The 24715-nt window shown below is 45.1% G+C and overlaps 2 protein-coding genes across 4 annotated transcripts in view; both read right to left on the bottom strand.

The window, feature by feature from the left end:
* The window catches only part of LOC103553609 (zinc finger protein 548-like), a 41743-nt gene extending 35204 nt beyond the window's left edge, over window positions 1–6539 (bottom strand). The window contains exon 1 of the mRNA XM_070633522.1: window positions 6448–6539. The gene's annotated coding sequence lies outside the window, so the exon portion shown is untranslated. The remainder of the gene's footprint in view (window positions 1–6447) is intronic.
* LOC103553607 (zinc finger protein 548) lies at window positions 1895–24715 on the bottom strand. Of its 3 annotated transcripts, XM_070633500.1 has the most exons (8): window positions 24522–24715; window positions 21527–21653; window positions 20274–20328; window positions 13972–14499; window positions 11195–11378; window positions 9074–9115; window positions 6448–6574; window positions 1895–5156 (listed from the first exon to the last, which is right to left on the bottom strand). In XM_070633500.1, the coding sequence occupies exons 4-8, from the start codon at window positions 13980–13982 to the stop codon at window positions 3607–3609; spliced, it is 1914 nt and encodes a 637-aa protein (XP_070489601.1). In that variant the 5' UTR covers window positions 13983–14499; window positions 20274–20328; window positions 21527–21653; window positions 24522–24715; the 3' UTR covers window positions 1895–3606. The 3 variants fall into 3 exon arrangements, with proteins under 3 accessions (XP_070489601.1, XP_008522444.1, XP_070489602.1); XM_008524222.2 differs by lacking the exons at window positions 13972–14499; window positions 20274–20328; window positions 21527–21653; window positions 24522–24715 and adding an exon at window positions 11479–11705; XM_070633501.1 differs by lacking the exons at window positions 11195–11378; window positions 13972–14499; window positions 20274–20328; window positions 21527–21653; window positions 24522–24715 and having other exon boundaries at window positions 3020–3360; window positions 3611–5156; window positions 9074–9278.

Here is a 24715-nt window from a genome sequence, read left to right as displayed (position 1 = left end):
CTTCTTTTAACATTTTTCCTGGCTAGTGTTCTCTGAGCTGGCCCCCTAGTTAGTGTTTTTGATCTGTCACATTTATTTTTGTTTTTTTCTTAGAATTTCCATCTCTGCTTACATTACATATCTGTTCTTACATGCTGTCTACTTTATCCGTCAGAGCCCATATCATCTGAGTCACAGTTGTTTTAAATTCCTGGTCTTATAATTCCTACATTCTTGCCATATCTGAGTCTGGTTCTGATGCTTGCTCTGTCTCTTCAAATTCTGTTTTTAGCTTTTTAGTATGTGCTGTAATTTTTTCTTAATAGTCTTGTAAAAAGAACCGTTGAAAATAGGCCCTTAATAAGGTGGTAGTACGTCGTGGGAAGAAGGGAAGCATTCTCTATAGTATCATGATTAGGTCTCAATCTTTTAGTGAGCCTTTGTCTCTGGACTGTGAATTTCATGCATTCTTCCCAGTTCCACTACCTCCACCTAGGTGGCACAAGATGGCTAGAGTGGGCTAGAGTTGGTATTTCTCTTCCCCCAGGTCTTTTAGACTCTGATAAAGCCCCAGTTGATTAGGCTCTGGTTAATTAGTTTCTTCTGAGAGCAGACCTTGTTAAGAACAGAATGTTCTGATGTATTTCAAAATGGTTCCTTTCTCCCTCTCCTTGCACACAAAAGTATTTTTCTCTTATATTCTCTGTGAGAAAAGTGTGGGGCACCTAATGACTGGGTCCTCCTGGAGTTTTCATCTCAGACACATCCACAATGAGCTTCCGGCAATTCATCACCTACAGTTTAGGTTTTCCGACCTCAGCACTAGGGTTCTTGGGGAGGATTCAGCTGCTGGGTTTCTATCACCCTGGAATAGAAAATGGAATTTCCTCTGTCTGCTCATACTTTGTTCATTTCTAGGGTCTTTGACTTCTTATTCCTTAATATGAATCTAAAACTTCTATGTCTCACATTATTGAAAACTAGGCACATTTCGATGTTTTAAATATTTCCTCTCCCTCAGATCTCTAAATTTTGACTGTCATGAGCTTTATAAAACAAAGTTTTAAATTTAGACACAAATTTGGATATAATTATCTTAATCCATTTTTTTCCACTAAATATTTTGTGCACGTTGGGATTAAATAATACAACCAGGGGAGAGCAGAATAGGGGATTGTTTCCTAGGTGTCACTCCAAAGCTTGTTCTCTTCCTATTTCCTATTCTATAATGCCTGTTGACGTTTCTAAATTTCAATTTTCTCAAATGAGCCACCTGGTTTGAGAGTTACAATGATAAAAAGATGACCTCAATCAAGAAGAAATTCTACCAGCAGACTGCCTTGGACTTGAACTGTAACTCTTCCTTACGTCTCCAGCCTGCTGGCATACCCTGCAGGTTTTGGATTTGGCAGGCTGTCATAATCACAGCAACTAATTCCTTAAAAAACCTCTCTCTCTCTCCATACACACACACACCCTGATGGTTCTGTTTCTTTAGAGAAGCTAATACACAACAGAAATGAACAGTTAAAAATAGTAAGATGGTAAATTTTATGTATATTTTACCACAATAAAAAAAAGATTAATTGGGGCTGGCCTGGTGGCGTAGAGGTTAAGTTTGCGTACTCTGCTTCAGCAGCCCAGGATTCGCGGGCTTGGGTCCTGGGTGCGGACCTATGCAGTGCTCATCAAGCCATGCTGTGGTCACATCCCACATACAAAAAAACAGAGGAAGATGGGCACAGATGTTAGCTCAGGGCCAATCTTCCTCACCAAAAAAGAAAAAAGAAAAAGATTGATGATTTAAAAAATGCCGTAAGAACTTTCACGACACAAAGACATAGCTTAAAGACACTACTAGAAAAAAAGTGAAATAAGAGAAAAATCTAGAAAGATGCTTCTGTGGAAGCTTGTGTACAAGGCAAATGGTTCAAAATTCTTTATTGATAATGAATTCAAATGAAACTCAACTTAAACTTAAGTTACTCACTTTAAACTTCACTTTCCCACTTTAAACAACTTTTTCTCAAAGTAACTGTCAGAAAGTAAAAGCACCTTTGTTGTTTATAAACAATGCAGTTCTAATACATAACACAGAGTCTTGCTTATTCTTACTCGATGCCATGCTTTTGCACACACAACATGGGTAATACTAAATATATAAATGTGCATTTGTGAAAACAGCCATTCAAGAGTAACTGTGGGGAGCCAGCCCTGATGGCCCAGTGGTTAAAGTTCAGCATGCTCTGCTTTGGTGGCCCAGGTTCAGAACCACACCACTTGTCTGTCAGTAGCCATGCTGTGGCAGTCGCTCACATAAAAGAACTAGGACTTACAACTAGAATATAGAAGTGTGTACTGGGGCTTTGGGGAGGGGAAAAAAAAAAGAGACAGGAATATTGGCAACAGATGTTAGCTCAGAGAAAATCTTTCCCAGCAAAAAAAAAAAAAAAAAAAAGTAACTCTAGGATTCTATTTAAACAAAATTCTAGAAAATGCAAACAACAGTATCTACCTGGGGAGGGCAAGTTGGGTAAGGCTGGGAGAGAGAATACAAAGGGGCCAATGTAAACCATAGAGGCAATGGATATGTTGTGCATACATACATGAAAATATATTTTACACTTTTAACAAATGAAGTTTAACGTATGTTAATACAATAAAGCTGTAAAGAAATAAAGATTCCATATAAAATCTGGATCTCCTCTTTTTCTAGAAATATTGTAACATCTGGCAAAGCTGTACTGACTCCATCAGCACCTTCCCCCATGTCTTAGGTGAGTCAACTCTGATTCCTTCTCAAAACAGAAGGAAAAGCTGAAAACTGCTTCCACATGGGGATATTATGCTAAGTGAAATAAGCCAGTCACAAAAAGAAAAATACTGTATGATTCCACATATATGAAGTATCCAGAGTAGTCACATTGACAGAGACAGAGTGTAAAACATGGTTGTCAGGAGTTGTAGGGAGGGGGTAGGAGGAGCTCTTATTTAATGGGTATAGAGTTTCAATTCTGCAAGATAAAAAGAATTCTACAGATTAGTTGCACAAATATGTGTATTTTTTAACACTACTATTCTGTACAATTAAAATGGTAGAGGGCAAACTTTCTTACATGTATTTTACCACAATTAAAAATGCAAAATAGAAAACTGTATTACAGTAGCTCCCAGGTATAAATTAGAGCAGACATTTGTCTGAAGTCTTTACCCCTTTGCAATACTCTTCCTGATGTGAACTTTTTGGTGCTGAATGATGTGGAAGTTTTGGCTGAACATATGCCCATATTTGCTGCACTCATAAGGTCTTTCTCCATTGTGAAATCTCTGATGTGTAATGGGGCTGGAGTTGCACCTAAAGACTTTTCCACATTCACTGCACTCAGGCCTTCCTCCAGTGTGGACGCCTGAGGTCTAAGGAGTGGGGAGCTGTGCCAAAACTATTTCCCACATTCACTGTACTCCTAAGTTCCTACTCCAATGTGAACTCATAAGGCACTTCTCCAGTGAAATGAGTTTAGAGTGGTACCTAAAGGATTTACTATATTCTCTGCACTCATAAGATCTTTAGCAGTGTGAATTCTTTGCGTAACGAAGTTGGAGTTGTATCTAAAGAATTCCCCCCATTCACAATGCCATGAGCCTGTCTTCATTGTGAATTTTCTGGTGATGAACAAGGTGGGACTTTCTAATGAAGGCCTTCTGACACTTGCTACATTCATAAGGCCTTTCTCCAGTATGGATTTTCTGATGCTCAACAAGTATATGTCTGTGGCTAAAGGCTTTCCCACATTCGCTGCACTCATAAGGCCTCTCTCCAGTGTGATTTCTCCAATGTTTAATGAGATTGGAGTTGTACCGAAAGAATTTCCCACATTCACTGCATTCATAAGGCCTTTCTCCAGTGTGAACTCTCTGATGTCTAATGAGTCTGCAGTGGTACCTAAAGGCTTTCCCACATTCGCTGCATTCATAAGACCTTTCTCCAGTGTGATTTCTCCAATGTTTAATGAGCTTGGACTTGTATATAAAGAATTCCCCACATAAGCTGCACTTATAAGGCCTTTCTACAGTGTGAACTCTTTGATGTCTAATGAGTGTAGAGGTGTACCTGAAGAACTTCCCACATTCACTACACTCATAAGGCCTTTCTCCAGTGTGAACTCTCTGATGTTTAATGAGTGTGGAATTGTACCTAAATAATTTCCCACATTCATGGCACTCATAAGGCCTTTCTCCAGTGTGAACTCTCTGATGTCTAATGAATGTGGAGCTGTACCTAAAAAATTTCCCACATTCTCTGCACTCATAAGGCCTTTCTCCAGTGTGAACTCTCTCATGTCTTATCAGTCTGTAGTTGTACCTAAAGAATTTTCCACATTCTCTGCACTCATAAGACCTGTCTCCATTGTGAATTCTCTGATGTTTCATGAAGTTGGCATTGTACTTAAAGAATTCCCCACATTTGCTGCACTCGTAAGGGCTTAATCTAGTGTGAACTCTCTGGTGACTCATGAGTGTGGAGCTGTATCTAAAGAATTTCCCACATTCACTGCACTTAAAAGGTCTTTCTCCAGTGTGGATTTTCTGGTGTCGAACAAGATGGGACTTTCTAAGGAAGGCCATCCCACATTTGTTGCATTCATAAGGCCTTAATCCAATGTGGATTTTCTCATGGTTAACAAGTATTTGTTTTTGGCTGAAAGCTTTCCCACATTGAGTGCACTTATAATCATTTTGTCCACTTTCAAAGGTCTCCCTGCACTCAGTGTCCCTGTGTGGCTTCCCCCAACTGTGAGGGTTCAGGTGTAGAAGAAAGCCTGTGTCAGCTTCGAAGTTCTTCTCACCTTCACTGCATGTCAAGGTCCTCTCTGTCATGTGAACATTGCTCTTCATCACAAATGAAGCCCTCCCCTCATCCCTTCTGGAAAGTTTGTCTCCAGACTGCTCCTTTTGGTGCTGGTAAAGATTTGCCCCACAAACGTATAGCCCTTGATCAGGGTACATTTCATTGTGCTCAGCCAGGTGCAAAATGTCTTTCCAGAGTGGGCGACACATCTCACAGGGCCGGGCCTTCTGGAAGGATGGACCTGGCTTTGGAGTGCTGACCTGTGACACTCCCACGGAAACACCTTGCTCTGAAGGTGCCTCCTCATCCTGGGCTCCATGCCAACTACCTGTAAGCAGATAAATGCTGGTGAAGTGCACGTTGACTTTGGTTGGAGGAGGCAGCCCCTCAGAAATGTTTGTCAGACACACCCATGAATATGTCCATGGGATTGCTGAGAGGCAATGGGAACTAGAGGCAGTGAGAGGAAGGCCTGCTGTGCAGAGCTGGGCCTGGGAAGCTCCCATAATGGGATAGATCTAATGATAGGTAAGGACTCAAAGAAGAGGTACTGTCTTACTCCATTTGGGATGCTGTAACAAAATACCACAGACTAGGAGGCTTATAAACAACAGAAATTTATTTCTCACAGTTCTGGAGGCTGGAATTCTGAGATCACGGTGCCAGCACAGTTGGGTGAGGGCCTCTTTCAGGTTACAGATTTCTCATTGTGTCCTCACATAGTGGAAGGCCTAGGGAGCTCTGTGGAGTCTCTTTTATAAGGGCACTAATCTCACTCACGAGGGTCCTGCCCTCATGACTAATCACCCCCCAAAAGGCCTCATCTCCTAATACCATCATCTTGGGGCAACACAAACACTCAGACCACTGGAGGTACTATGCAGGGAGGAGAGGCAAGGTCTCCAAGTCACTCCTCTGCAAATAGCTTTCAACAGGGTCACAGCTGCTAGTAACTGGTGAGCACTGTGTAGAAGGTTCCTAGAAATAACTGACTACACCAGAAATGCTGCAGTTCAAGGACTATTTAAGGATATGTGCAGACCTAATGACACAAAGTATAGGTCAAATGTTGGAGAGCCCTGAAAAGGGAGCAATGAAACGAAATGGGTGAGAGGTGAAGTCCACATAGGTGTGGTTGGAGTGTGGCAGAAAAAGGTTTAGAACTCAGAGTAGAAATGAAAATGGGGAAGAAAAGGTAGAAATGAGGTGTGGCCACTGGTCCTGGCATCAAACAACGGTGGACAAAGGGCAGGTTCCCAGCTCCATCGCACTAGGGCCATGTACTTTTGAGTGTCTCCTGCCACTGATGTTGTAATGTCCACCCTATCAAGCACCCAGTGTCCTCCTCTCCATTGCTCAAGGTGAGCAATGATGTGGCACCTGACAAAGGCCAGCACAGGACATCTGACATTCTAAAATTACAAGAACTTCACAGGAGAGACTGTAGAAGAGTGGGTACAGTGCAGAAAGCCCAGCTCCGGCACCAAAAAACCACATGCCAGGAAACCAGGAAAAGAAATAATATTCATGGTCTCATTGTAGGAAGGACAAAGCTGCACCTGGAAAAAGGGAAGAACAGAGCCCAACCCAGGACGCTAGGGTGGGTGCAAGGGCCTTACCTACGGAGGACAAAAGTGCAAAGTTCTCCATCATCACAGCATGGTACAAGAGTCTCTGGGCTTCATCAAGGAGGCCCCACTCATCCTGGGAGAAATATATGGCCACATCCTCAAAGATCACAGGGCCCTGCCAAAATTGGAACAGTTTGGTTCATGAGCAGCTTCTTGTTTTAACTGTGTCTTTGTGGATTCTGTATTTATCTATTTGCCATCCATTAATTACAAGGCTAAACTAACGGCCAAATTTGCTTACATCCCCCTTGCAACCCAGAACCCATGTTCTGAACCAACTCCTTAACTAACCCTTACATACCAAGTCAATACTTCTCCTACCCTAAATCAGCCCAGGGCCATGTACCAGACAACTAGGGACAACCCCATTACCCCAGGTACACTAGAATTATATAAACTAGCCATCCCTAAGCTTTTCATCCTGCTCTTACTGCATTTCCCTTCAAAGTCCCATAACAGCTCTGCCTTAAGGTTTCCCTTCGCTCATGCTTATGCCTCCTCAGCAAACATGGTGCTTCCCCATGTCGCCCCACGTTACATGGTGTGCCCCCGCTTTTCAGGAAATATAAGTAATAAAGACCTTCTTTCAACATCATTGGCTTCTCCATGTCATCACTCACTCACCTCTATAAACTCAAATCCTATGGAGACAATCATCGATATACTTCTCTATCCAGGATCTTCAGTCTTTCCCTCACACATCCACCCCTGCTCATCCTCCCTGACTTCCCAACGTGAAAGACTTACCACGTCCTGGTGGCACCAGCACCTGTTCTCCCCTCATTATCATTGATCACTGTGGCCAGCACACAGCATAAAACACACGGGGGTAGGGGCAGAGAAGCAATATCTAGGCTGTGGGACTGCCATGCAGGGCTCCCCTTCTCTCCTGCCAGCCAATTTCTCTGGAGTCCCCTAGATCCTGACTCTCAGGCAACCAAACTTGGACTCATCCTTGTCCCTTAACTGCCCAGTGCCAGGGCCTGGGGCCAACCATTTGCCCTCCTTCTCACATGCACATCACTTGTTGGACTGTACTTTTCTCCTGACTTTGAGCCCTCCATAGACAGCCCTACAGACAACCCCAGCCCACACCGTAAGCATTTCCTTCACCTCCTAAGAGGCCATTCTGCCCATGGAATCCAAGCAGAGGATGGCAAATGCACCCAGCACCCAATTCAGCCCCAGTCCTGTCCCTGAACGCCAAAGTCCCCTAGTGCCAGGGCCAGCTTCAGGCCCTGCTTTGAAAGTCTCCCCACCAGGCCCTGTTTCTTGCTTCATCCTTAGCCACTCTTCCTGTGTGAGGACCTCACATACTCTTAACCCTCTCCCACTTCTGCCTGGCACAAGGTGTCTCATAAGCAGTCAGAACCTTCCTCTCTCCTCATCTGCAGCCCAGTTACACTGACGTCCCCACCCCTACTCCTACCCTACCCTATGTCTAGCTCCTAGCTGATCCCATTTTCCCCCTCAACATCCATCTCATGTCCACTGTGGCCTTAGAAGACTTCTCGCTGCTATACTCCACCATCACAAACACGTACAGAAACTCTGCTTCCTCATGTGTCTCTGTGATGCCCACCATCATCATCCAGATGTCCAATCAAGAGACCCAGTACTCTGGTTCTTCATTCCCATTCCTTGTCCTCTAATGGCATCATCACCATAAGCTACAGAATGCTGCCTCCTAAATCTGATCCACAGCTTCAGCCTAGTCCACACACAGGCCACCGTGTTGTAGCTGCCTCCAACATAAATCCACCCCCTGAACTCCAGACCTCTGTGTAAAAGTGCCCCTTGGCATCTCTGGATCATTTGTGACATGGACAAAAACGGTCTCTTCATATTCCTTCTGAAAATTCCTCATAATGCTGACTTTCCCCACTTTAGTGGATCAAGCATCCATCCTTCCTAAAAAGGGCAAAAACCTGGGGTCATGCTTGATTCTTCCTTTTATCCCACCACATCTCCCTCACTCTCCACATCATAAAATATGGGCAGCTCTAGTTCAAAACATATCCAGAAACCAACCACTCCTCTACCTCCACAGCCGCCACTCTTGTGTACCTACCACCAACGTTAACCTGGACTGTTACAGGAAATGCCTCCCAGCTCTCCCTGCCTTCACTCACATCCCTAGTCTACCACACTGCAGCCAGAGGGAGCCTGTTAAAATCTGGGCTGTGGCACCTTCCCCTTCTGCTTCAAATCTTCCCTACCTCCTACCACCTCAGATTAGAGGCCCAGAACTTCAGGCTGATACCTATGCACTCCTACCCACTCCCTGCTCCCACCAGATGTAACAGAGACCTGCAGTTCCTAGAACATTCCAGCTGAGTTTCACCTGCAACCATTTGAACATTCTGAATCCCGTGACCAGGATTCTCTCCCACCTCTTACCCCATCAGTTATCAGAAATGGGAACCACTCCGTATAACCTGGGACTAAATATAGGATCCTGGGCCTGGTGAAGGCACATGGTATGGTCTTCAGACTCAAGAGAGGAAGGAGAGAAGTCCCAGGACACTACCATTTCCTGAGGGTATACATATCGGGGTGCTAAAACCAATGGGTGATAACAGGGTGGGTGACAGGTAGGACATACTCCACTCACCTGTGAAGGGTCCAAAATCATTTCTGCCTCTGCCCTGGGACCCTGTAGGAAGAGGGAGGCCATGAGATAAGGGTAACCATAGTGAGATTCTACAAGCTAAGCCAGGCCACCATCCCTGCCTTGTCCTGGAGCAAAGTGATCTCAGTCTGATGGTCTAAGTTCAGTTCCTCAGAAAAGACTGCAGCCTCTTACCAGCTGGATGGCCCTGAAGAAGGACTGAGCCTCCCTGAGCCGCAAGGAAAAGAAAATGCTTATGAGAATAGGAATGCTTTCAACCTTGTAGGGCTTACATTGGTATCAAATATAAAGAATACACACTATGTATCAGCTACTACTGTCCAAAGGATCAATAGTTTTGAATATACTTTCAGTGCAAATGAAGTGTTATGGTTCTGAAATCCAGGGTCTTTATTTTTACCACTTTTTAAGATTTCAGAGTATATCCTATATAAAACTCTGCATTGTGAGCAAATACTTACATGTAAATCAACGTCAAACCAATTACAAAGTTTTGCATAAACTTAACTTACTGAATAGGTTCATTTCTTTTTTTTTTTTTTTTTAAAGATTGGCACCTGAGCTAACAACTGTTGCCAATCTTTTTTTTTTTTCCCTGCTTTATCTCCCCAAATCTCCCTGGTACATAGTTGTATATCTTAGTTGCAGGTCCTTCTAGTTGTGGCATGTGGGATGCTGCCTCAACGTGGCCTGACGAGTGGTGCCATGTCCGCGCCCGGGATCCGAATCAGTGAAACCCTGGGCTGCCGCAGTGGAGCACACGAACTTAACCACTCAGCCACAGGGCCGGCTCCATGAATAGGTTCATTTCTAATTGCCTACCTGTGTGTACAGAGAGATACTGCTTAATGAGTGTTTACATCAATACCTTTTTCATACATTTTCACAATGAGTTGTAGGGAGGGGCTGAGCAGGCAAGTCAGCTACTAGTCCATTCGGCAACCAGGTTGGCCTGCTAAATAATTCTGAAAAGGGAGCTTGTTGGTAGCACTTGCCTGAAGCAGTGGATCATCCCTCTTGCCCTGAGAAGTAAAAGTAAGGCGGGAGTGTCCTGGTTTAGGACACAGTGGCTCCACCAGCCAGGCTGACCTTTCCTTTGTTCCACAGGGAGTGGTCCTGAGGGTCCGCTGAGCCAAAAAGTGGAGAATCTACACCAGCACACACTACAGGCTCCACTGGGGGAAGCTCCTTACCCCATCAAGGTCTCCCTTTCTACAGACACAGGCCAGAATTCCTCCCATGTCAGGTCCGCTCTTTTCTAGAGGGAGCATGAGGGATGCTAACACGCACTCCGTATGACCTGCTCTCCAACTTTCAGCCCTCCTCTCCCTCACCGCAGAGCTCACCAAAAATAACAATCTCATTCTGATTCCCAGGCCATGCTCTGGTCCCGTCCACTGTCCACTCCTTTGACATCTCCAAACGTGCCCCTTTGTCAGCTTCCAGACATTTACGTTCACCTACACATATGATATCTCCCTTCTTTCGTAACATCTCTATCTTGATACATCTCAGATCAACATGTCCAAAGTCCAGCTCATAAACCTCCCCGTGAAACCTGCTGCTTGCGCTGACTTCCCCATCTTTACACTTTCGGGAATTCAGGCAAAGAAACCTGGAGACGATCCCTCAATCCCTACTTTTGCTCACAGGATACGTGAAGCATCAGGAAAACCTGTAGGCTCCACTGTTGAGATCTAACCAAAATCTCATCACGTCTCCCCTCGACCGCAACCACCCTGGTCCAAGCCGATCACAATTCTCCGAGGTCTGTTGCGGGGACCTCACTGGGCTCCATTCGCATCCTGGTTTTACCCGCTTCAACCTCCAGCTCCAGGCGGGCCTCTCCCGACCGCCGCCCCTCACAGCCTCCAGGGCTTCCGGCTGCTCAGGCCCCCACTGAGGGCGGGACTCCTCCTGACCCCCGCTCCCTGCGGACAGGACGCCCCCGGCGGTCCAAAGGCTGCCGACCCCCGAGCTCCCGCAGCCCCGCCCCCACCACAGCCCAGCGGCTCCCACTGCACCACGCCCGCCCCTCCACCCGGGCTCCAGCGCTCGGAGGCGGCATTCGGACCGGGCGAGGCACGGGGAGGCACCACCCACCTCAGGCGACGCCATCGGCGCGGCCTCAGCCACCGACCAGCGGACGGGCGGGACCGGGACCAGGGCCGCCGCGCCCCCACCGGCTCTGTCGGGCCTCACAGCCGCCTCTGCGCAGCGGAGACAACGTCTCCTGTCGCGCTTTTCGGCTCCGTCACCTCGGTACCCACCAGGCGCCTCCGACGCCCTGAAACGACCAAAAACCAAGAACTACCAAGTGCACGAGAAGGAACGCCGGAAGTCCCGCCCTACACGATGCGAACGCACGTAGGCGTCCCTGTCCTAACCTTTCATTGGCTCAGTTGCCGCCGCTCACCGTAGAGGCTTCTGGGTACCGTAGTTTCCTCTACAGACACTTCCGTCGAATCTCAGACCTTAAGTTGCTCCCTACCCTCGGGATAAAAACCAAGTGGCAAGCCCAGGGGTCTTGAGACAGGGAGTTCCAGGCCTCCCCAGAAGGGGCGGGCTTCGCTTGCTCTTAAAGGGAGCGTACCCAGATTTCTTGGAGCTCAGTCTAGACAGTCAACAAAAGGTTAAAGACCTGTTATTTCAGACCCTATCAAGTAAAGCAAGTTACACATCCAAAGGGACCACGCTATTGTAGTGACACTCTGTGACCACTCACAGCCCTCAGCTATCTCATCTCTTTTCAAATACATGTAGATGAAGTCAAGTTAATGAGCTTCTGCGATATGTGGCACAGGAAAGAAAGACTCCAGACACACCCACGGCGGGAAAGATGGAGGAGGGATGGCAGCAGACAGAAACACGGAAAAAGGATGAAGCCGTGCCTCTGGTTCCCAGAAAAACATCTTTCCTGCCCCTGTAGTCGTGATCATGTTTGAACCCAGTGAGCAAAAGATTTCTTCAAATACTATTAGTCCATATATTTTCTTAATCTTTTAAGAATCTGAACCCTATCTGAAAAGAATAGTGACATCACATGCCATCTTCTGCCAGGACAGTGTGTGCTCTTGGGAGCATCTTCTCCCCAAGACAAAGCTGTGAGATCCGATCATCTCATCTCCTTGCGGAGAAGTAACTTATCATGTCACCTAAAACTGAAACAATAGTGTCTTCACAGGGAGTTCAAATTATTGTGAAACCATTTGTGAAATGGAAATTACTGAAAGGAATTAAAAAGGATTATGTAGTTATCCAAAGAAAGCAGAAATACTTCTAGGAAAACATACCTGTGACATAAAAAAGTCAGACCTCAGCGAAGGTTAAACCAGAGATAGTGAAGTCTGAAAAGCCAGAGAATGAAGCTGAGGATGTGGCTGTGCTGAAACCTTGGCCACACTCAGGCTTTTGTCTCCAAAATGTGATTCTTTTTCATACTTGAAAATGTGGCTCGTTAAATGCTTGGTGGGATAGAAACAATATTTTGAAAGACTTGCCAGAAAAATGAAAATGAATAGGGAAGCTGTGCGCTGTCGTTACTGATCTAAGCAATGTTCAAGGAGCACCTTCTGGGTTGGTTTCAGGCGCAAAAGCAGGAGTAGTGGACAACCCAGGAAGGGGGTTGCCAGCTGCCTGCATATAAAGGACTGTTCTGTCGTCTTAGATTCTGTATTGGTCTATTTAGCATTCATTTATCACAAGGCCAAACTAAAAGTCAAAGATGTGTACTTCTCCTTCGTGCAAGTCAGCTTGCACAGGCTTGCAAAACTTATTACAAATACCCCAAGGACAAACTCTAACGTGTTCTGGCTTCCTGCCCTAGGGGATGACCACCTGTGTACTCCCTGGCACTTTAGTCACAAAGGCGTAATCCCAGATTCTCCCCTGCCCCTTCCTTCCTCCATGTGACAAGATTTCATGTGGGCCTCCCTGGTGTGCCCTGCCTCTCATTTGCAGGGTGTGAAGAGTTTAGCTAAGTTACTCCATGGTATCGCTGCCTCGGCATCCATTTTGTTTGGCCTAGCAGCCTGCAGGGACTCTAAACCAACACTCACCCCCCTCACAGAAGCACATGCCCCAGACAGCAGCCCGCAGAGTCACAAGCAAATCTAAGTTCCTGACATGACTTTCCAAAGCCCTTGTGATCAAGTCTTCCCTGCCTCCCAGCACCTGTGTGCCCCATGTCCCCCTGGAGCTTACCAAAACTCTGCTCTTTTCGGTATGAATTGACCAACCTGGACTTATCCCGGGAACCCCAAGGCACTGCACCCACAAACCCTAAGAAAGGCATGTGCCCCAGGTCCTGCCACTCTCTCTCTGCCTGACCCTGCCTTGACCTCCCTGTGTGGCCCCTGGAGGTGTGCCATGTACTTCCTCCACCACCTGTGAGTAATAAACTTCTCCACTTTGACTTCTCTTGTGGTCTTGGTCTGTTGTGGAACTCACCATCTGGCACCCTGTGCTCCACTTCACAAACGTTAATTTAAGAAAGTCATCACACAGCTGTTGAGTGTTGTGTTGAGTAACACAACTTCCCATTCAATGCCCCAGACATCTCCATATTGCCATTCACTCGCCTCTATATGAGGATCTGGGCACAATTCAAGGACATGACCTGTATTTGATGAGTTGGTCCTGCTTCCTATATTGCCTTTGTCAGGATGCCCTCAACAGCCTGTATTCAGCTTTTTACAATACATCACAAAATAGTCAAGTTAGGGTCTTGATTAAATCCTGGCACCTTCCCTAATTTTGGCCACTTCCCACTTAGGACCAACCAGAAAAAGCCAACTATGTACCCCTAACGAATCACACAGGAGTCCCACTTCTACTTCACATGTCAGCATTTCATAATCAGGGCATAGTGGACATCTTACCTTTTTTCCATTATAAAGTATTCCCAATCCTCTGCTTGCCTTTGAGTCTCTGCCAAATGCAGGTGATGGTGAATAAATAGGCTTTATTTATAAAGAGTGGAACAAAACTCATTGAAATAGAAAACAGAGTAAATTTATACCAGAAAAAGCGATGAAACAAAAAGTGTTTCTTTTGAATGGTGAATGAAATTGACAACGTTAGGTAGACTGACCAAAAAACAAGAAAAAAGAGAAATTAAGAAAATCAGGAATGAAGGAGAAATCTGACAACTGACTCTACATAAATTAAAAGTATCATAAGGAGGGGCCAGCCCGGTGGCGCAGCGGTTAAGTGTGCACGTTCCACTTCAGCGCCCTGGGGTTCGCTGGCCCAGATCCTGGGTGCGGACATGGCACCGCTTGGCAAGCCATACTGTGGTAGGCGTCCCACATATAAAGTAGAGGAAGATGGGCATGGATGTTACCTCAGGGTCAGTCTTCCTCAGCAAGAAGAGGAGGATTGGCAGCAGATGTTAGCTCAGGGCTGACCTTCCTCAAAAAAAAAAAAAAAAAAGTATCATAAGGAAATAGTATGAACAACTTATCTACCCAAATTTAAACGAGTTAGATGAAATGCATAAATTCCTTCAAAGACAGAAATTCTTACAATTGACATGAGGCAGAAAATCTATAGAGAACTATACTAAGTAACAGTCATTGAAAATCTTCCTCACAAGGAAATCCCAAGCTCAGAATGCCTTCAGAAGGGAATTCTATCAAACATTTAAAAGAAGAAATGTCACTAATCTTCACAAATTCTGCAAGAAAATAAAAGAGATGGAACATATCCCAACTCATTCTATGAGATCAGAATTCCTCTGATCTCAAAGTCAGACAGAGACAACACATGAAAACTACAGACTAATTAACTCTTATCTATATCTAATGGGCACAGATGTGAGCTCAGGGCCAGTCGTCCTCAGCAAAAAAGAGGAGGATTGGCAACGGATGTTAGCTCAGGGCCACTCGGCCTTAGGGGGCAGGGGAGAATCCATATACAGAACTTACAGTTTACACAAAACTCCACTCAAAATGAATCACAGACCTAAATGTAAAACACAAAACTATGAAATCCCTAGAAGATAACATAGAAGAAAATCTAGGTGACCTTAGGTTTGCTGGTAAATTTTGAGATACAACATCAAAATAAAAATTTATGAAGGAACTGGATAAGCTGGAGTTGATTAAAACCAAAAATATCTTTTCTGCAAAAGACATTGATAAGATGGTCAACATCATATGTCATTAGGGAATTGAGATAAACAAAAAACCAAGTTAAAAAACAATAAGATGCCACTACTTACCTATTCGAATGGCTAAAATTCAAAACACTGACAACATTAAATGCTGACAAGGATGTGGAGCAACAAGGCAGTTTGACAATTTCTTTCAAAACTAAATATACTCTTGTGATACGATGCAGTAATTGTGCTCCTTGACATGTACCCAATGAGTGGAGAAGTGATATCCACACAATACCACCACACAGATGTACAGCAGCTTTATTCATAGTTGTCAAAACTTGGAAGCAACCAAGAGCTCCTTACATAGAAGAATGGATAAACAAATTCTGGTACATTCATACAAGCAATATTATTCAGTGATAAACAGAAATACACTATTAAATCATGAAAAGACATGGAAGAACCTTAATTGCATATTACTAAATGAAAGAAGCCAGTCAGAAAAGGCTATGTAGCAGATGATTCCAACTATATGACAGTCCAGAAAAGGCAAAACTACAGAGATACTAAAAAGATCACTGGTTACAGAGAGAAAAGGCAACCAACTGAATGGGGAGAAAATATTTGCAAACTATATATCTCATACAGGGTAAATCTCCAAAATATACAAAGAACTCCTACAACTCTATAACAAAAAACTAACAACCTGATTTAAAAATGGGCTAAGGCCTTGCATAGACATTTCTCCAACGAAGACATACAAATGGCCAACAGGTATGGGAAAAAATGCTCATTGTCACTAATCATCAGGGAAGTGCAAATCAGAACCATAATTAGATATCACCTCACACCTATCAGGATGACTATTATGAAAAAAGCAAGAGAAGTCTTGGGAAAGATGTGAGAAACTGGAACCCTTGGACACTGTTAGTGGCAAGGCAAAATGGTGCAGCTGCTACGGAAAACAGTATTGAGCTTCCTCAAAAAACTAAAAGTAGAACTACCATAGGATCCAGTATTCCCACCTCTGCGTATTTATCCAGAAGAACTGAAATCAGGACCTGGAAGAGATACTGGCAGTTCCATGTTCACTACAACACTATTCACAATAGCGACGATAGGAAACAACCTAAATGTCCACCAACAGATGAATGAATGATTAAAATGTGATATTTACATATAGTAGAATATTATTCAGCCTTTAAAAAAGGAAATTTTGCAATATGTGACAACACGGATGCACCCTGAAGATATTATGCTAAGTTAAATAAGCCAGACACAGAAAGACAAGTACTATATGATTCCACTCATATGAGGAATCTAAAATAGTCAAATTCAGAAAATCAACGACTGGATTGGTGATTATCAGGGGCTGAGGGGGAGGGGGAAACAAGGAGTTACTAATCAACGGGCACAAAGTTTCAGTTAAGTAGCATGAATAAGCTCTAGAGACCTGCTTCACATCATTGTACCCACAGGGAATAATAATGTATTGCAAATGTAACATTGGTTAGATCTCATGTTAAGTATTCTTACCAAAAAGACAACAACAAAACCCAGTGGTTGCCAGGGGAGAGGAGAAAGGGGAATGTGGGTAAATGGTGGAGCACAGGGGATTATTAAGGCAGTAAAACTATTTTGTATCATACTGGAATAGTGGCAGTATGACGTTATGCATGTGTCAAAACCCATGGAATGATGAACACAGAGAGTGAACTCTAATGTAATATGTGAAATTTAGTTAATAATCATCATTTGGTTCATCAGTTCTAAGAAATGTGTCACACTAAAACAAGATGCCGTATCGGGAAACTTCCAGTGTGAGGATGGTGGTTGTGAAGGGGAATATGGGAACTCTGCACTTTCTGCTGAATTTCTCTGTAAACTCAAACATCTTCAAAATATAAAGCTTGATTTTAAGAATGTTAATCATTCGCCAACTCTATAACCCTGCCATTCTGTTCCCAGGTATTTAACAATGGAAAATAAAACAGACATGATCACTGCAGCCCTAGACCCTCCTGTGAGGTACACATGATTGCTTCCACATCACCTCACACCTGCTTCCCAACGTTTAGTACTTTGAAGGACTTACAGTAATATCCTTACATTTAATTTGCTTTCCTTTAATACTAATGAGTTCCAGCATCCATTCATAGTCTTGATAGCCATCTGCCTTTCCTCTATTGGTGATGATACAATCATACTTTAGTTCATCTGCAGGGCCTTTCACAACATATTCCGAAATAAGAATCTAAATCTTGTTGGTCTAATACTGAGCAGATGTAGACGTATAAACATCTTCTCTCAAGCCTGCAACTCTATCTAAATTCTGACTGTCATGAGTTTTATGGAACAGAAAGCATTAAATTTAGACAATTAATCAATTTTTCATCTAATATGTTACGATATGGAATTAAAAAATACTACCAGAGATTAAAATCTGAGATTGGTTCCCAGATATCTATCTCTTTCTATCTCCTGTATCATACTCCCTGTTGAATTTTCTCAAATCAGTCAACAGGTTGAGTATTTCATGGGATGGTCTTGTGAAAGCCCCTAACTCAAGACATGTCACATGATAGGTAGTCAGTAAAAATCAAATTTTCTCCTGTTTCTTCTGTATCATATTATCTGCCCTTACATTATTTCCTCGTTTTATTCTACCCCCTCATCTTTTAACTCCTGCTGTTTTTTTCATTCTCCTATCCTCTTCTGTAAAGTAAATTGAAAAGAAAAACACTAAAGATCCCATTACCAATGGCAATGATTTCTTGGATATGACAGCAAAAGCATATACAACAAAAGCAAACGTAGATAAATTGGACTACACCAAAAGAAAAAACTTCTGTACATTAAATGACAAAATTAAAGTGAGTTAAAAGGCAACCCAAAGAGTGAGAAAATATTTGCAAATCATGTGTCTGATAAGGGTATAATATCAGACTATACAAGGACGACTAAAGGTGAATAACAAAACAAATAATTCAACTTAAAAATAGGCAAAGGTTCTGAATAGGCATTTCTCCAAAGGTGATACACAAATGGCCAAGAAGCACATAGAAAGATGCTCAACACTACCAACCGTAAGGAAAATGCAAAACTAAATTTCAGTGAGACACCACCTCATACACAATAGCATAGCTATCAAAAAAACAAAAAGCTCTGGCAAGGATTTGGAGAAACTGGAACCCTGTGCACTGTTGGTGGGAATATAAAATGGTACAGCCACTATGGAAAACAGTTCCTCAAAAAAACTAAAAATTGAATTACCATATGAACCAGCAATTTCATTTCTGGGGATATACTTATAACGAACTGAAAGTAGGGTTTCAAAGATATCGCTACACTCATGCTCCTAGTATTATGCACAATAGCCAAATAGTGGAAGCAAACTCCTAAGGCCTTTTCCAGTGAGAAGTCTCCAATGCGGAGGAGCGTAGAGCTGCATCTCAAGAACTTTCCTCAATGGCTAACCTCCTAGGGACGCTCTCCAGTGTGAACTCTAATGTATACCAAGGTTAGAGCTGTCCCTAAAAAAGCGTCCACATTTGCAGCACCCATAAGGCCTTTCTCCAGCAAAACTCTCCTACCTTTAATAGACTGGCATTGCACCTGAGGAATTTCCCACATTCGCTCCACTAATGAGGCCTGTCTCCAGTGTAGATTTTCTAGTACTTAACAAGCTTCTGTTTGAGGACAAAAGTTTTCCCACATTTCACTACACACATAAGGCCTTTCTCCAGTGTGAATTTTCTGATGTTTATTGACGCTGGAGTTAGAGCTATAGGATTTCCCACATTCATTGCACTCATAAGTTGAACAAGTTGAAGCTTTCTAAGAAAGACCTTTCCAAGTGCACTGCAGTGATAAAGCCTTTCTCCAGAGTGGATTTGCTGATGCTCAAGAAGCATACATTTTATGAAGGCCTTCCCACATTCACTGCACTTATAAGGCTTTTCTCCACTCTGCCGCTTAATGAGACTGGAGCTGCATGTAAAGAGGTTCCTGCATTTACTGCACTCATAAAGCCTTTCTCCAGTGTGACTTCTCTGATGTGTAACGAGGTTAGAGATGTACCTAAAGACTGTCCCACATTCTCTACGCTCATAAGGTCTTTCTCCAGCATGAATTCTCTAATGATTAATGACATCAAAATAGTCTGTGAGACTTTCCCACATTTGCTGGAATCATAAGACCATTCTTGACTGTGTATTGTCTGATGCTGATGGAGTATGGACTTTGTAGTGAAGGCCTTCCCACATTCATTGCAGGCATAAGGCCTTGCTCCAGTGCAAACCCTCTTATGATTAATGAGACTGGAGCCGCAGGTAAAGACTTTCCCACATTTTCTCCACTCATAAGGCCGTTCTTGAGTGTGTATTGTCTGATGTTGAAGGAGCTGGAGTCTTATAATGTGGGCCTTCCCACATTCATTACAGTCATAAGGCCTTTCTCCACTGTGAACTCCCTGAGACTGGGGTTGAGCCTAAATAATTTCCCACAATGGCTGCACTTAAAACCCTTTCCCATACTGTGATTTCTCTGAAGTTTAATGAGGTCCTAGTCATGCCTAAAAAAATGTCCCATTTTCGCTGCACTCATAAGGTCCATTTCCAGTGTGGACTTTTTGGTGCTCCACAAGTATATGTCTGCGGCTGAAGGCTGTTCCACACTGAGTGCACCTGTAACCATTTTGTCCACTTTCAAAGGCCTCCTCACACTCGGTGTCCCTGTGTGGCTCCCCTCACTGTGAGGGGCTGGGTGCTAGAGAAGAACTGTGCCAGCTGGGAAGCCTTTCCCACCTTCAGTGCATGTCAAGATCTGCTCTGTCATGTGAACTCCATGGTTTGTGACAAAGGAAGGGCTCCCATTATCCTTTATGGAATGTTTAACTCTAGTCTACTTCTTTGGATGCTGGTGCAGGCTTGTCCCATAAGTGTACAGCCCTTGATCAGAGGATGTTCCATCATGCTTAGCCAGGTGCAAAACCTCTTTCAAGAGTGGGCCACAAGTATCACATGGTGGGCCTTCTGGGTGGCTGGACCCAGATTTGAGGTGCTGACCTGTGACACTCACATGGAAACAGCTTGCTCAAAAGGTGCCTCTTCATCCCCGGCTCCATGCCAACTACCTGTAAGCAGAGAGATGCTGGTGAAGTGCATGCTGACTCTGGTGGCAGGCGGCAGCCCCACTAATGAGTGTCAGTCACATCCATGAATAAGTCCATGGAACTGGTGAATGACAAGGGCTAAAGCCAGTGAGAGGAAGGCTTTCTGTGCAGAGCCAGGCCTGGGAAGCTCACATGATGGGAAGGACACAAGGAAAGGGTACAATGAAGGGAGGAGAGGCAAGGTCCTTAACTCACTCTTCTGCAAATGGCTTTCAACAAGGCCAAGGCTGCTGGTGACTGGTAAGCACTGAGTAGAAGGTGTGTCCAGATCCAGAAATGTCTGTGAACCAAGAGCTGGTGCTCACGGACTATTTAGGGATATGTACAGACCTCTCAACACCTTCAGTGTAGGTCAAATGTTGGAGAGCCCTGCAAAGGAAGCCGTGGAAGAGAACGGCTGAGAGGTGGAGGTCAGAGTTGTGTGTCTGTTGGGGGAGTCAGGGCCTGAAGCTAGGGTAGAAATGATGATGAGGAAGAAAAAGTAGAAGTAAGATGTGGCCAATGATCCTGCATCACACAATGGTGGGCTCAGGAAAGGTTCCCAGCTTGATGTGAACTCAGCTCTGAGTTCTTTCCTAGCTCCAATGCACCAGCCCAGGACGTTTTGAACTTCTCCTGCCATTGTTCTCCTGCAAGTGCACCACCCTATCAGGCACCAGGGAGTGGCCAATACGCACCCAGAGTGACCCACCGCATGACATCCCACATTCTAAAATTACAAGGTCAAAGGAAGGTCTTTAAAAAAACAACCCAGTAGTCCCCAGAAGTAGTGACCATGTTGGTGTCTGAAATTACTGGTCCCAACAGGCTGGCCCCAAGAAAGACTAAGAGGGAGGGAGAAGGCCTGGGAGACAGAGGTTCCAAGCATCGGGACAGAATCACTGGATCAGAGACAAGCTGGTGACATCTCTCAGACAAACTTCAAGATTTTTGACTCCTGAGCCCTGTCTTGCAAGCTCTTCAGCGCAGCAGGGATGGGGGGCGCGGGGAGAGCAGGTACAATGCACACAGTCCAGCCCTGGCACCAATAACACATATGCCAGGAAACCAGGAAACGTAGTGGTACCCGTGGTCTCATGGTGAGAAGGACAGAACTGTCCCAGGAAAAGGAGAAGAATGGAACCCAGCCCAGCAACCAGGGTGAGTGTGAGGGCCTTACCTACAGAGGACAAATGTGCAACAATCTCCAACATCACATGACGGTACAAGCATCCCTGAGGCTCATAAAGGAGGTCCCACTCCTCCTGGGAGAAATAAATGGCCACGTCCTCAAAGACCACACAGCCCTGTCAAAATTGGAACAGTTCAGTCCATGAGCAGCTTCTTGTTCTGTGTTTTCTTGAATTTCTATTTATCTAATTGCCATCCATGAACTACAGAGCCAAGTGCCAAGTCCTGAGGGCCTTCCACTCACTCGCCTCCTCATGTACACATCACACTTTGAACTGTACCACTCCCATGAACCCAGTCCCTTCATTGTTGCAACACTTTCTGGCCACCTGGGACCATACCACAGACATTTCCATGGCCCCTGAACAGGCAACACTGCACATGGAAACTAGGCAATGCACGGCAAATGCAACCAGCATTATTATGCCCCAGGACACCCTTGGCACCTGGAGCAGCCTCTAGCCCTGACTTGAAGGTCTCCCCCCCTGCTCCTGCTTGTGGCTTTAACACAGTCACTCAAACCTCTAGGAGGACCTCATGACCCTTGGCTCTCTCCCACTTCTGCACTGGACATGTTGCCCCATAAGCAGTCAGAACCTTCCTCACTCCACCTGAACATCACTCTAAGACCAATTGCACTGACTCCCAATCACTGTCCGCACCACAGGCCTAGCAAACTCCTAGCTCATCCCATTTCCCCTCAAATTCATCTACTAGCCTGAATTAATCCAGGCCCCACCAAGAATTACCACAAAACTCTGGTGAGTGATTAGAAGGATGATAAGACCCACACTGACATTACTGCCATCTTTACTGCTGCAATAAGATGCCTCAGCATCCACCTTATGACCCACCTCATGACCTCTTGGAGGCCTTGCTTACTCCTCCATCCTCCCTGTCACAGGCACACCACCTGATGACCACTGCACTTCTTCATCTGTCTTTGTGATGTCCACCACCACCACCACGACTGTCGTGCCCAACTTAGAGACCTAGTCCTTGGTCTACTTCAACCAAGGTTCTACTTCAACCATCTCATTGTTGAAACAAGGCAAAAAAAAAACTGGAGCCTCCTTGACTTCCCCCATTCCATCCCACCTCCCAGGCTCACTTACTTGTCACAATATAAAATGTGGTCAGTTATAGTTTTAAAACAGATTCAAAGGCCAAACTCTCGTCCCACCTCCACAGCCACCAATCTTGTCTAGCCCCCACCAACACTCACCTGCACTGTGGTAGGAGCTTCCTCCCAGATCTCCCTGCCTACACCCTCACCCCTACTTCTCTCCTCCACTTGAGCCAGAGACAGCCTACTCAAACTGGACGAGATCACATCACTCCTCTGCTATAAACATTCCCTCACTCGCATCGCCCAGCACATTAGAGGTCCAGAACCTGAGGCTGTCATTCCAGGCCTGATCCCTGGGCCACCCCACCACCCAATGCCAGCTCCATATTCCCAGAAGATACAACAGAGACTTGTAACTTCCTGAACATTCCAGCTCAGTCTCACCTGCAAATACTTGAACAGCTTGGATCCTGTGCCCAGGACTCCCCGTCAAATGTTATCCCAACAGTTGTCAGAAAAGGAAACAGCACCGTACAACCTGAGAGTGAGGTCAGGACCTCTGGCCTGGTGAAATCACATTGTCCTCTCACCCAACAGTGGAAGGATAGGCGAAGAGTCTCAGAACATCAGCGTTCCCTATATGGTGATGTCAAAAACACTGGAGTGATAGTGAGGTGAGCAAAGGCCTGGGACACCCTCTACTCACCTGTGCAGGGTCCATAAACATTTCTGCCACCGACATGGGACCCATAGGAAGAGGGAGGCCATGAGAAATGGGCAACCATAGTAGGATCCTACAGGCTGAGCTGCACCACCTCCTATGCCTGCCCTGGTACAAAGTGATCTCAGGCGGATGGATGGTCTAAGCTTAGCTCCTCAGACCTCACTGCTGCTTCTTACCAGCTGTGTGACTTTGAACAAGGACTGCACCTCCCTGAGCCTCAGTGCCCTCATCTGTAAAATCGGGATAAGAATGGTTTCTACCTTACAGGGTTGATACTGATACCAAGCCTGCATGACAGACACTACAGATCAGCAATTACTGTCCACAGGATTAACAGTTTTGTTTATTATTTCAGTGCAAATGAAGTAATAGGATTTAGAAACTTGGGTATTTTTCCCACTTTTTGATGTTTAAAAAGATGTGATATATATATAAAGCCTTCCAGTGTAAGGAAATACCTAGAAGTAAATTTAAGTCCCTACCAATCATTAAGTGTTTGAATAAGTTTAACTTAATAAATATTTCATCTCTAATTGTCTACCAGTTGTACATACTCAGAGAAATACTGCTTAGCCGGTACTTAATAACAGTTTCACATGCTTTTAACCTATCCAGTTGTAAGGAGGAGCTGAGCACGCAAGTCAAGCTACTAGTCCTTTCAGCAACCGGCCTACCTGCACCACAGTCCTCTGAGGGAGCCTGCAGAGGCCTTGACTGGACTGCGGACCATCGTCTTGCTCTGAAGCCTGGAGGTGAGGCTGCAGTGCCCTCGTCTGGGACCCAGCTGCTCCACCAGCCTGGCTGACCTTTCCCTTTGTGCACAGGGAGCGGCCTGAGGGTTTGCTCAGCCTACAGCCTGGAGAATCGAAACCACCTCACACCTCAGTCTCCATCTCAGGCCAATTCCTCACCCATGTAGACCTTTCTTTCTAGAGACACAGTCCAGAACCCTCCAAGGAAGGCTGTCTCATTTCCGGACGAAGCATCAGGGATGCCCACCTCCCGGTCCCTCGTCCCCCAAGTCTCAGCCCTCCCCTGCCTCAACACAGGGCCCATCTGAAACCACCACCTTCAGACACTCCCTCCTCCATCGGATCCCCAGAACACGCCCTGGTCCAGTCCACACCCTCCACCCTTGCACACCTGCAGCCCAGCCCTCTGCCTGCTCTCCGAACCTTTATGGCCACCTACCCAAGCGACGTCTTCACCTTCTCACAACTCCATCCCAAGACCTCTCAGAATCACCGCGTCCAGAAGGAACCCGTCATCTTCTCTGTGAAGCCCGTTCCCTGCACTCACTTCCCCATCTCTGTTCTTTTCAAGGTTCAGGCAAAAAGAAACTGGGGATGCTTCTCTCCCTACTTTTGCTCACCGCCACACTGCAC

The sequence above is a fragment of the Equus przewalskii genome, chromosome 9 (genome assembly GCF_037783145.1).
Source record: "Equus przewalskii isolate Varuska chromosome 9, EquPr2, whole genome shotgun sequence".
Classification (NCBI taxonomy): Eukaryota; Metazoa; Chordata; class Mammalia; order Perissodactyla; family Equidae; genus Equus; species Equus przewalskii.
This window is presented reverse-complemented; position numbering and strand designations above follow the sequence as displayed.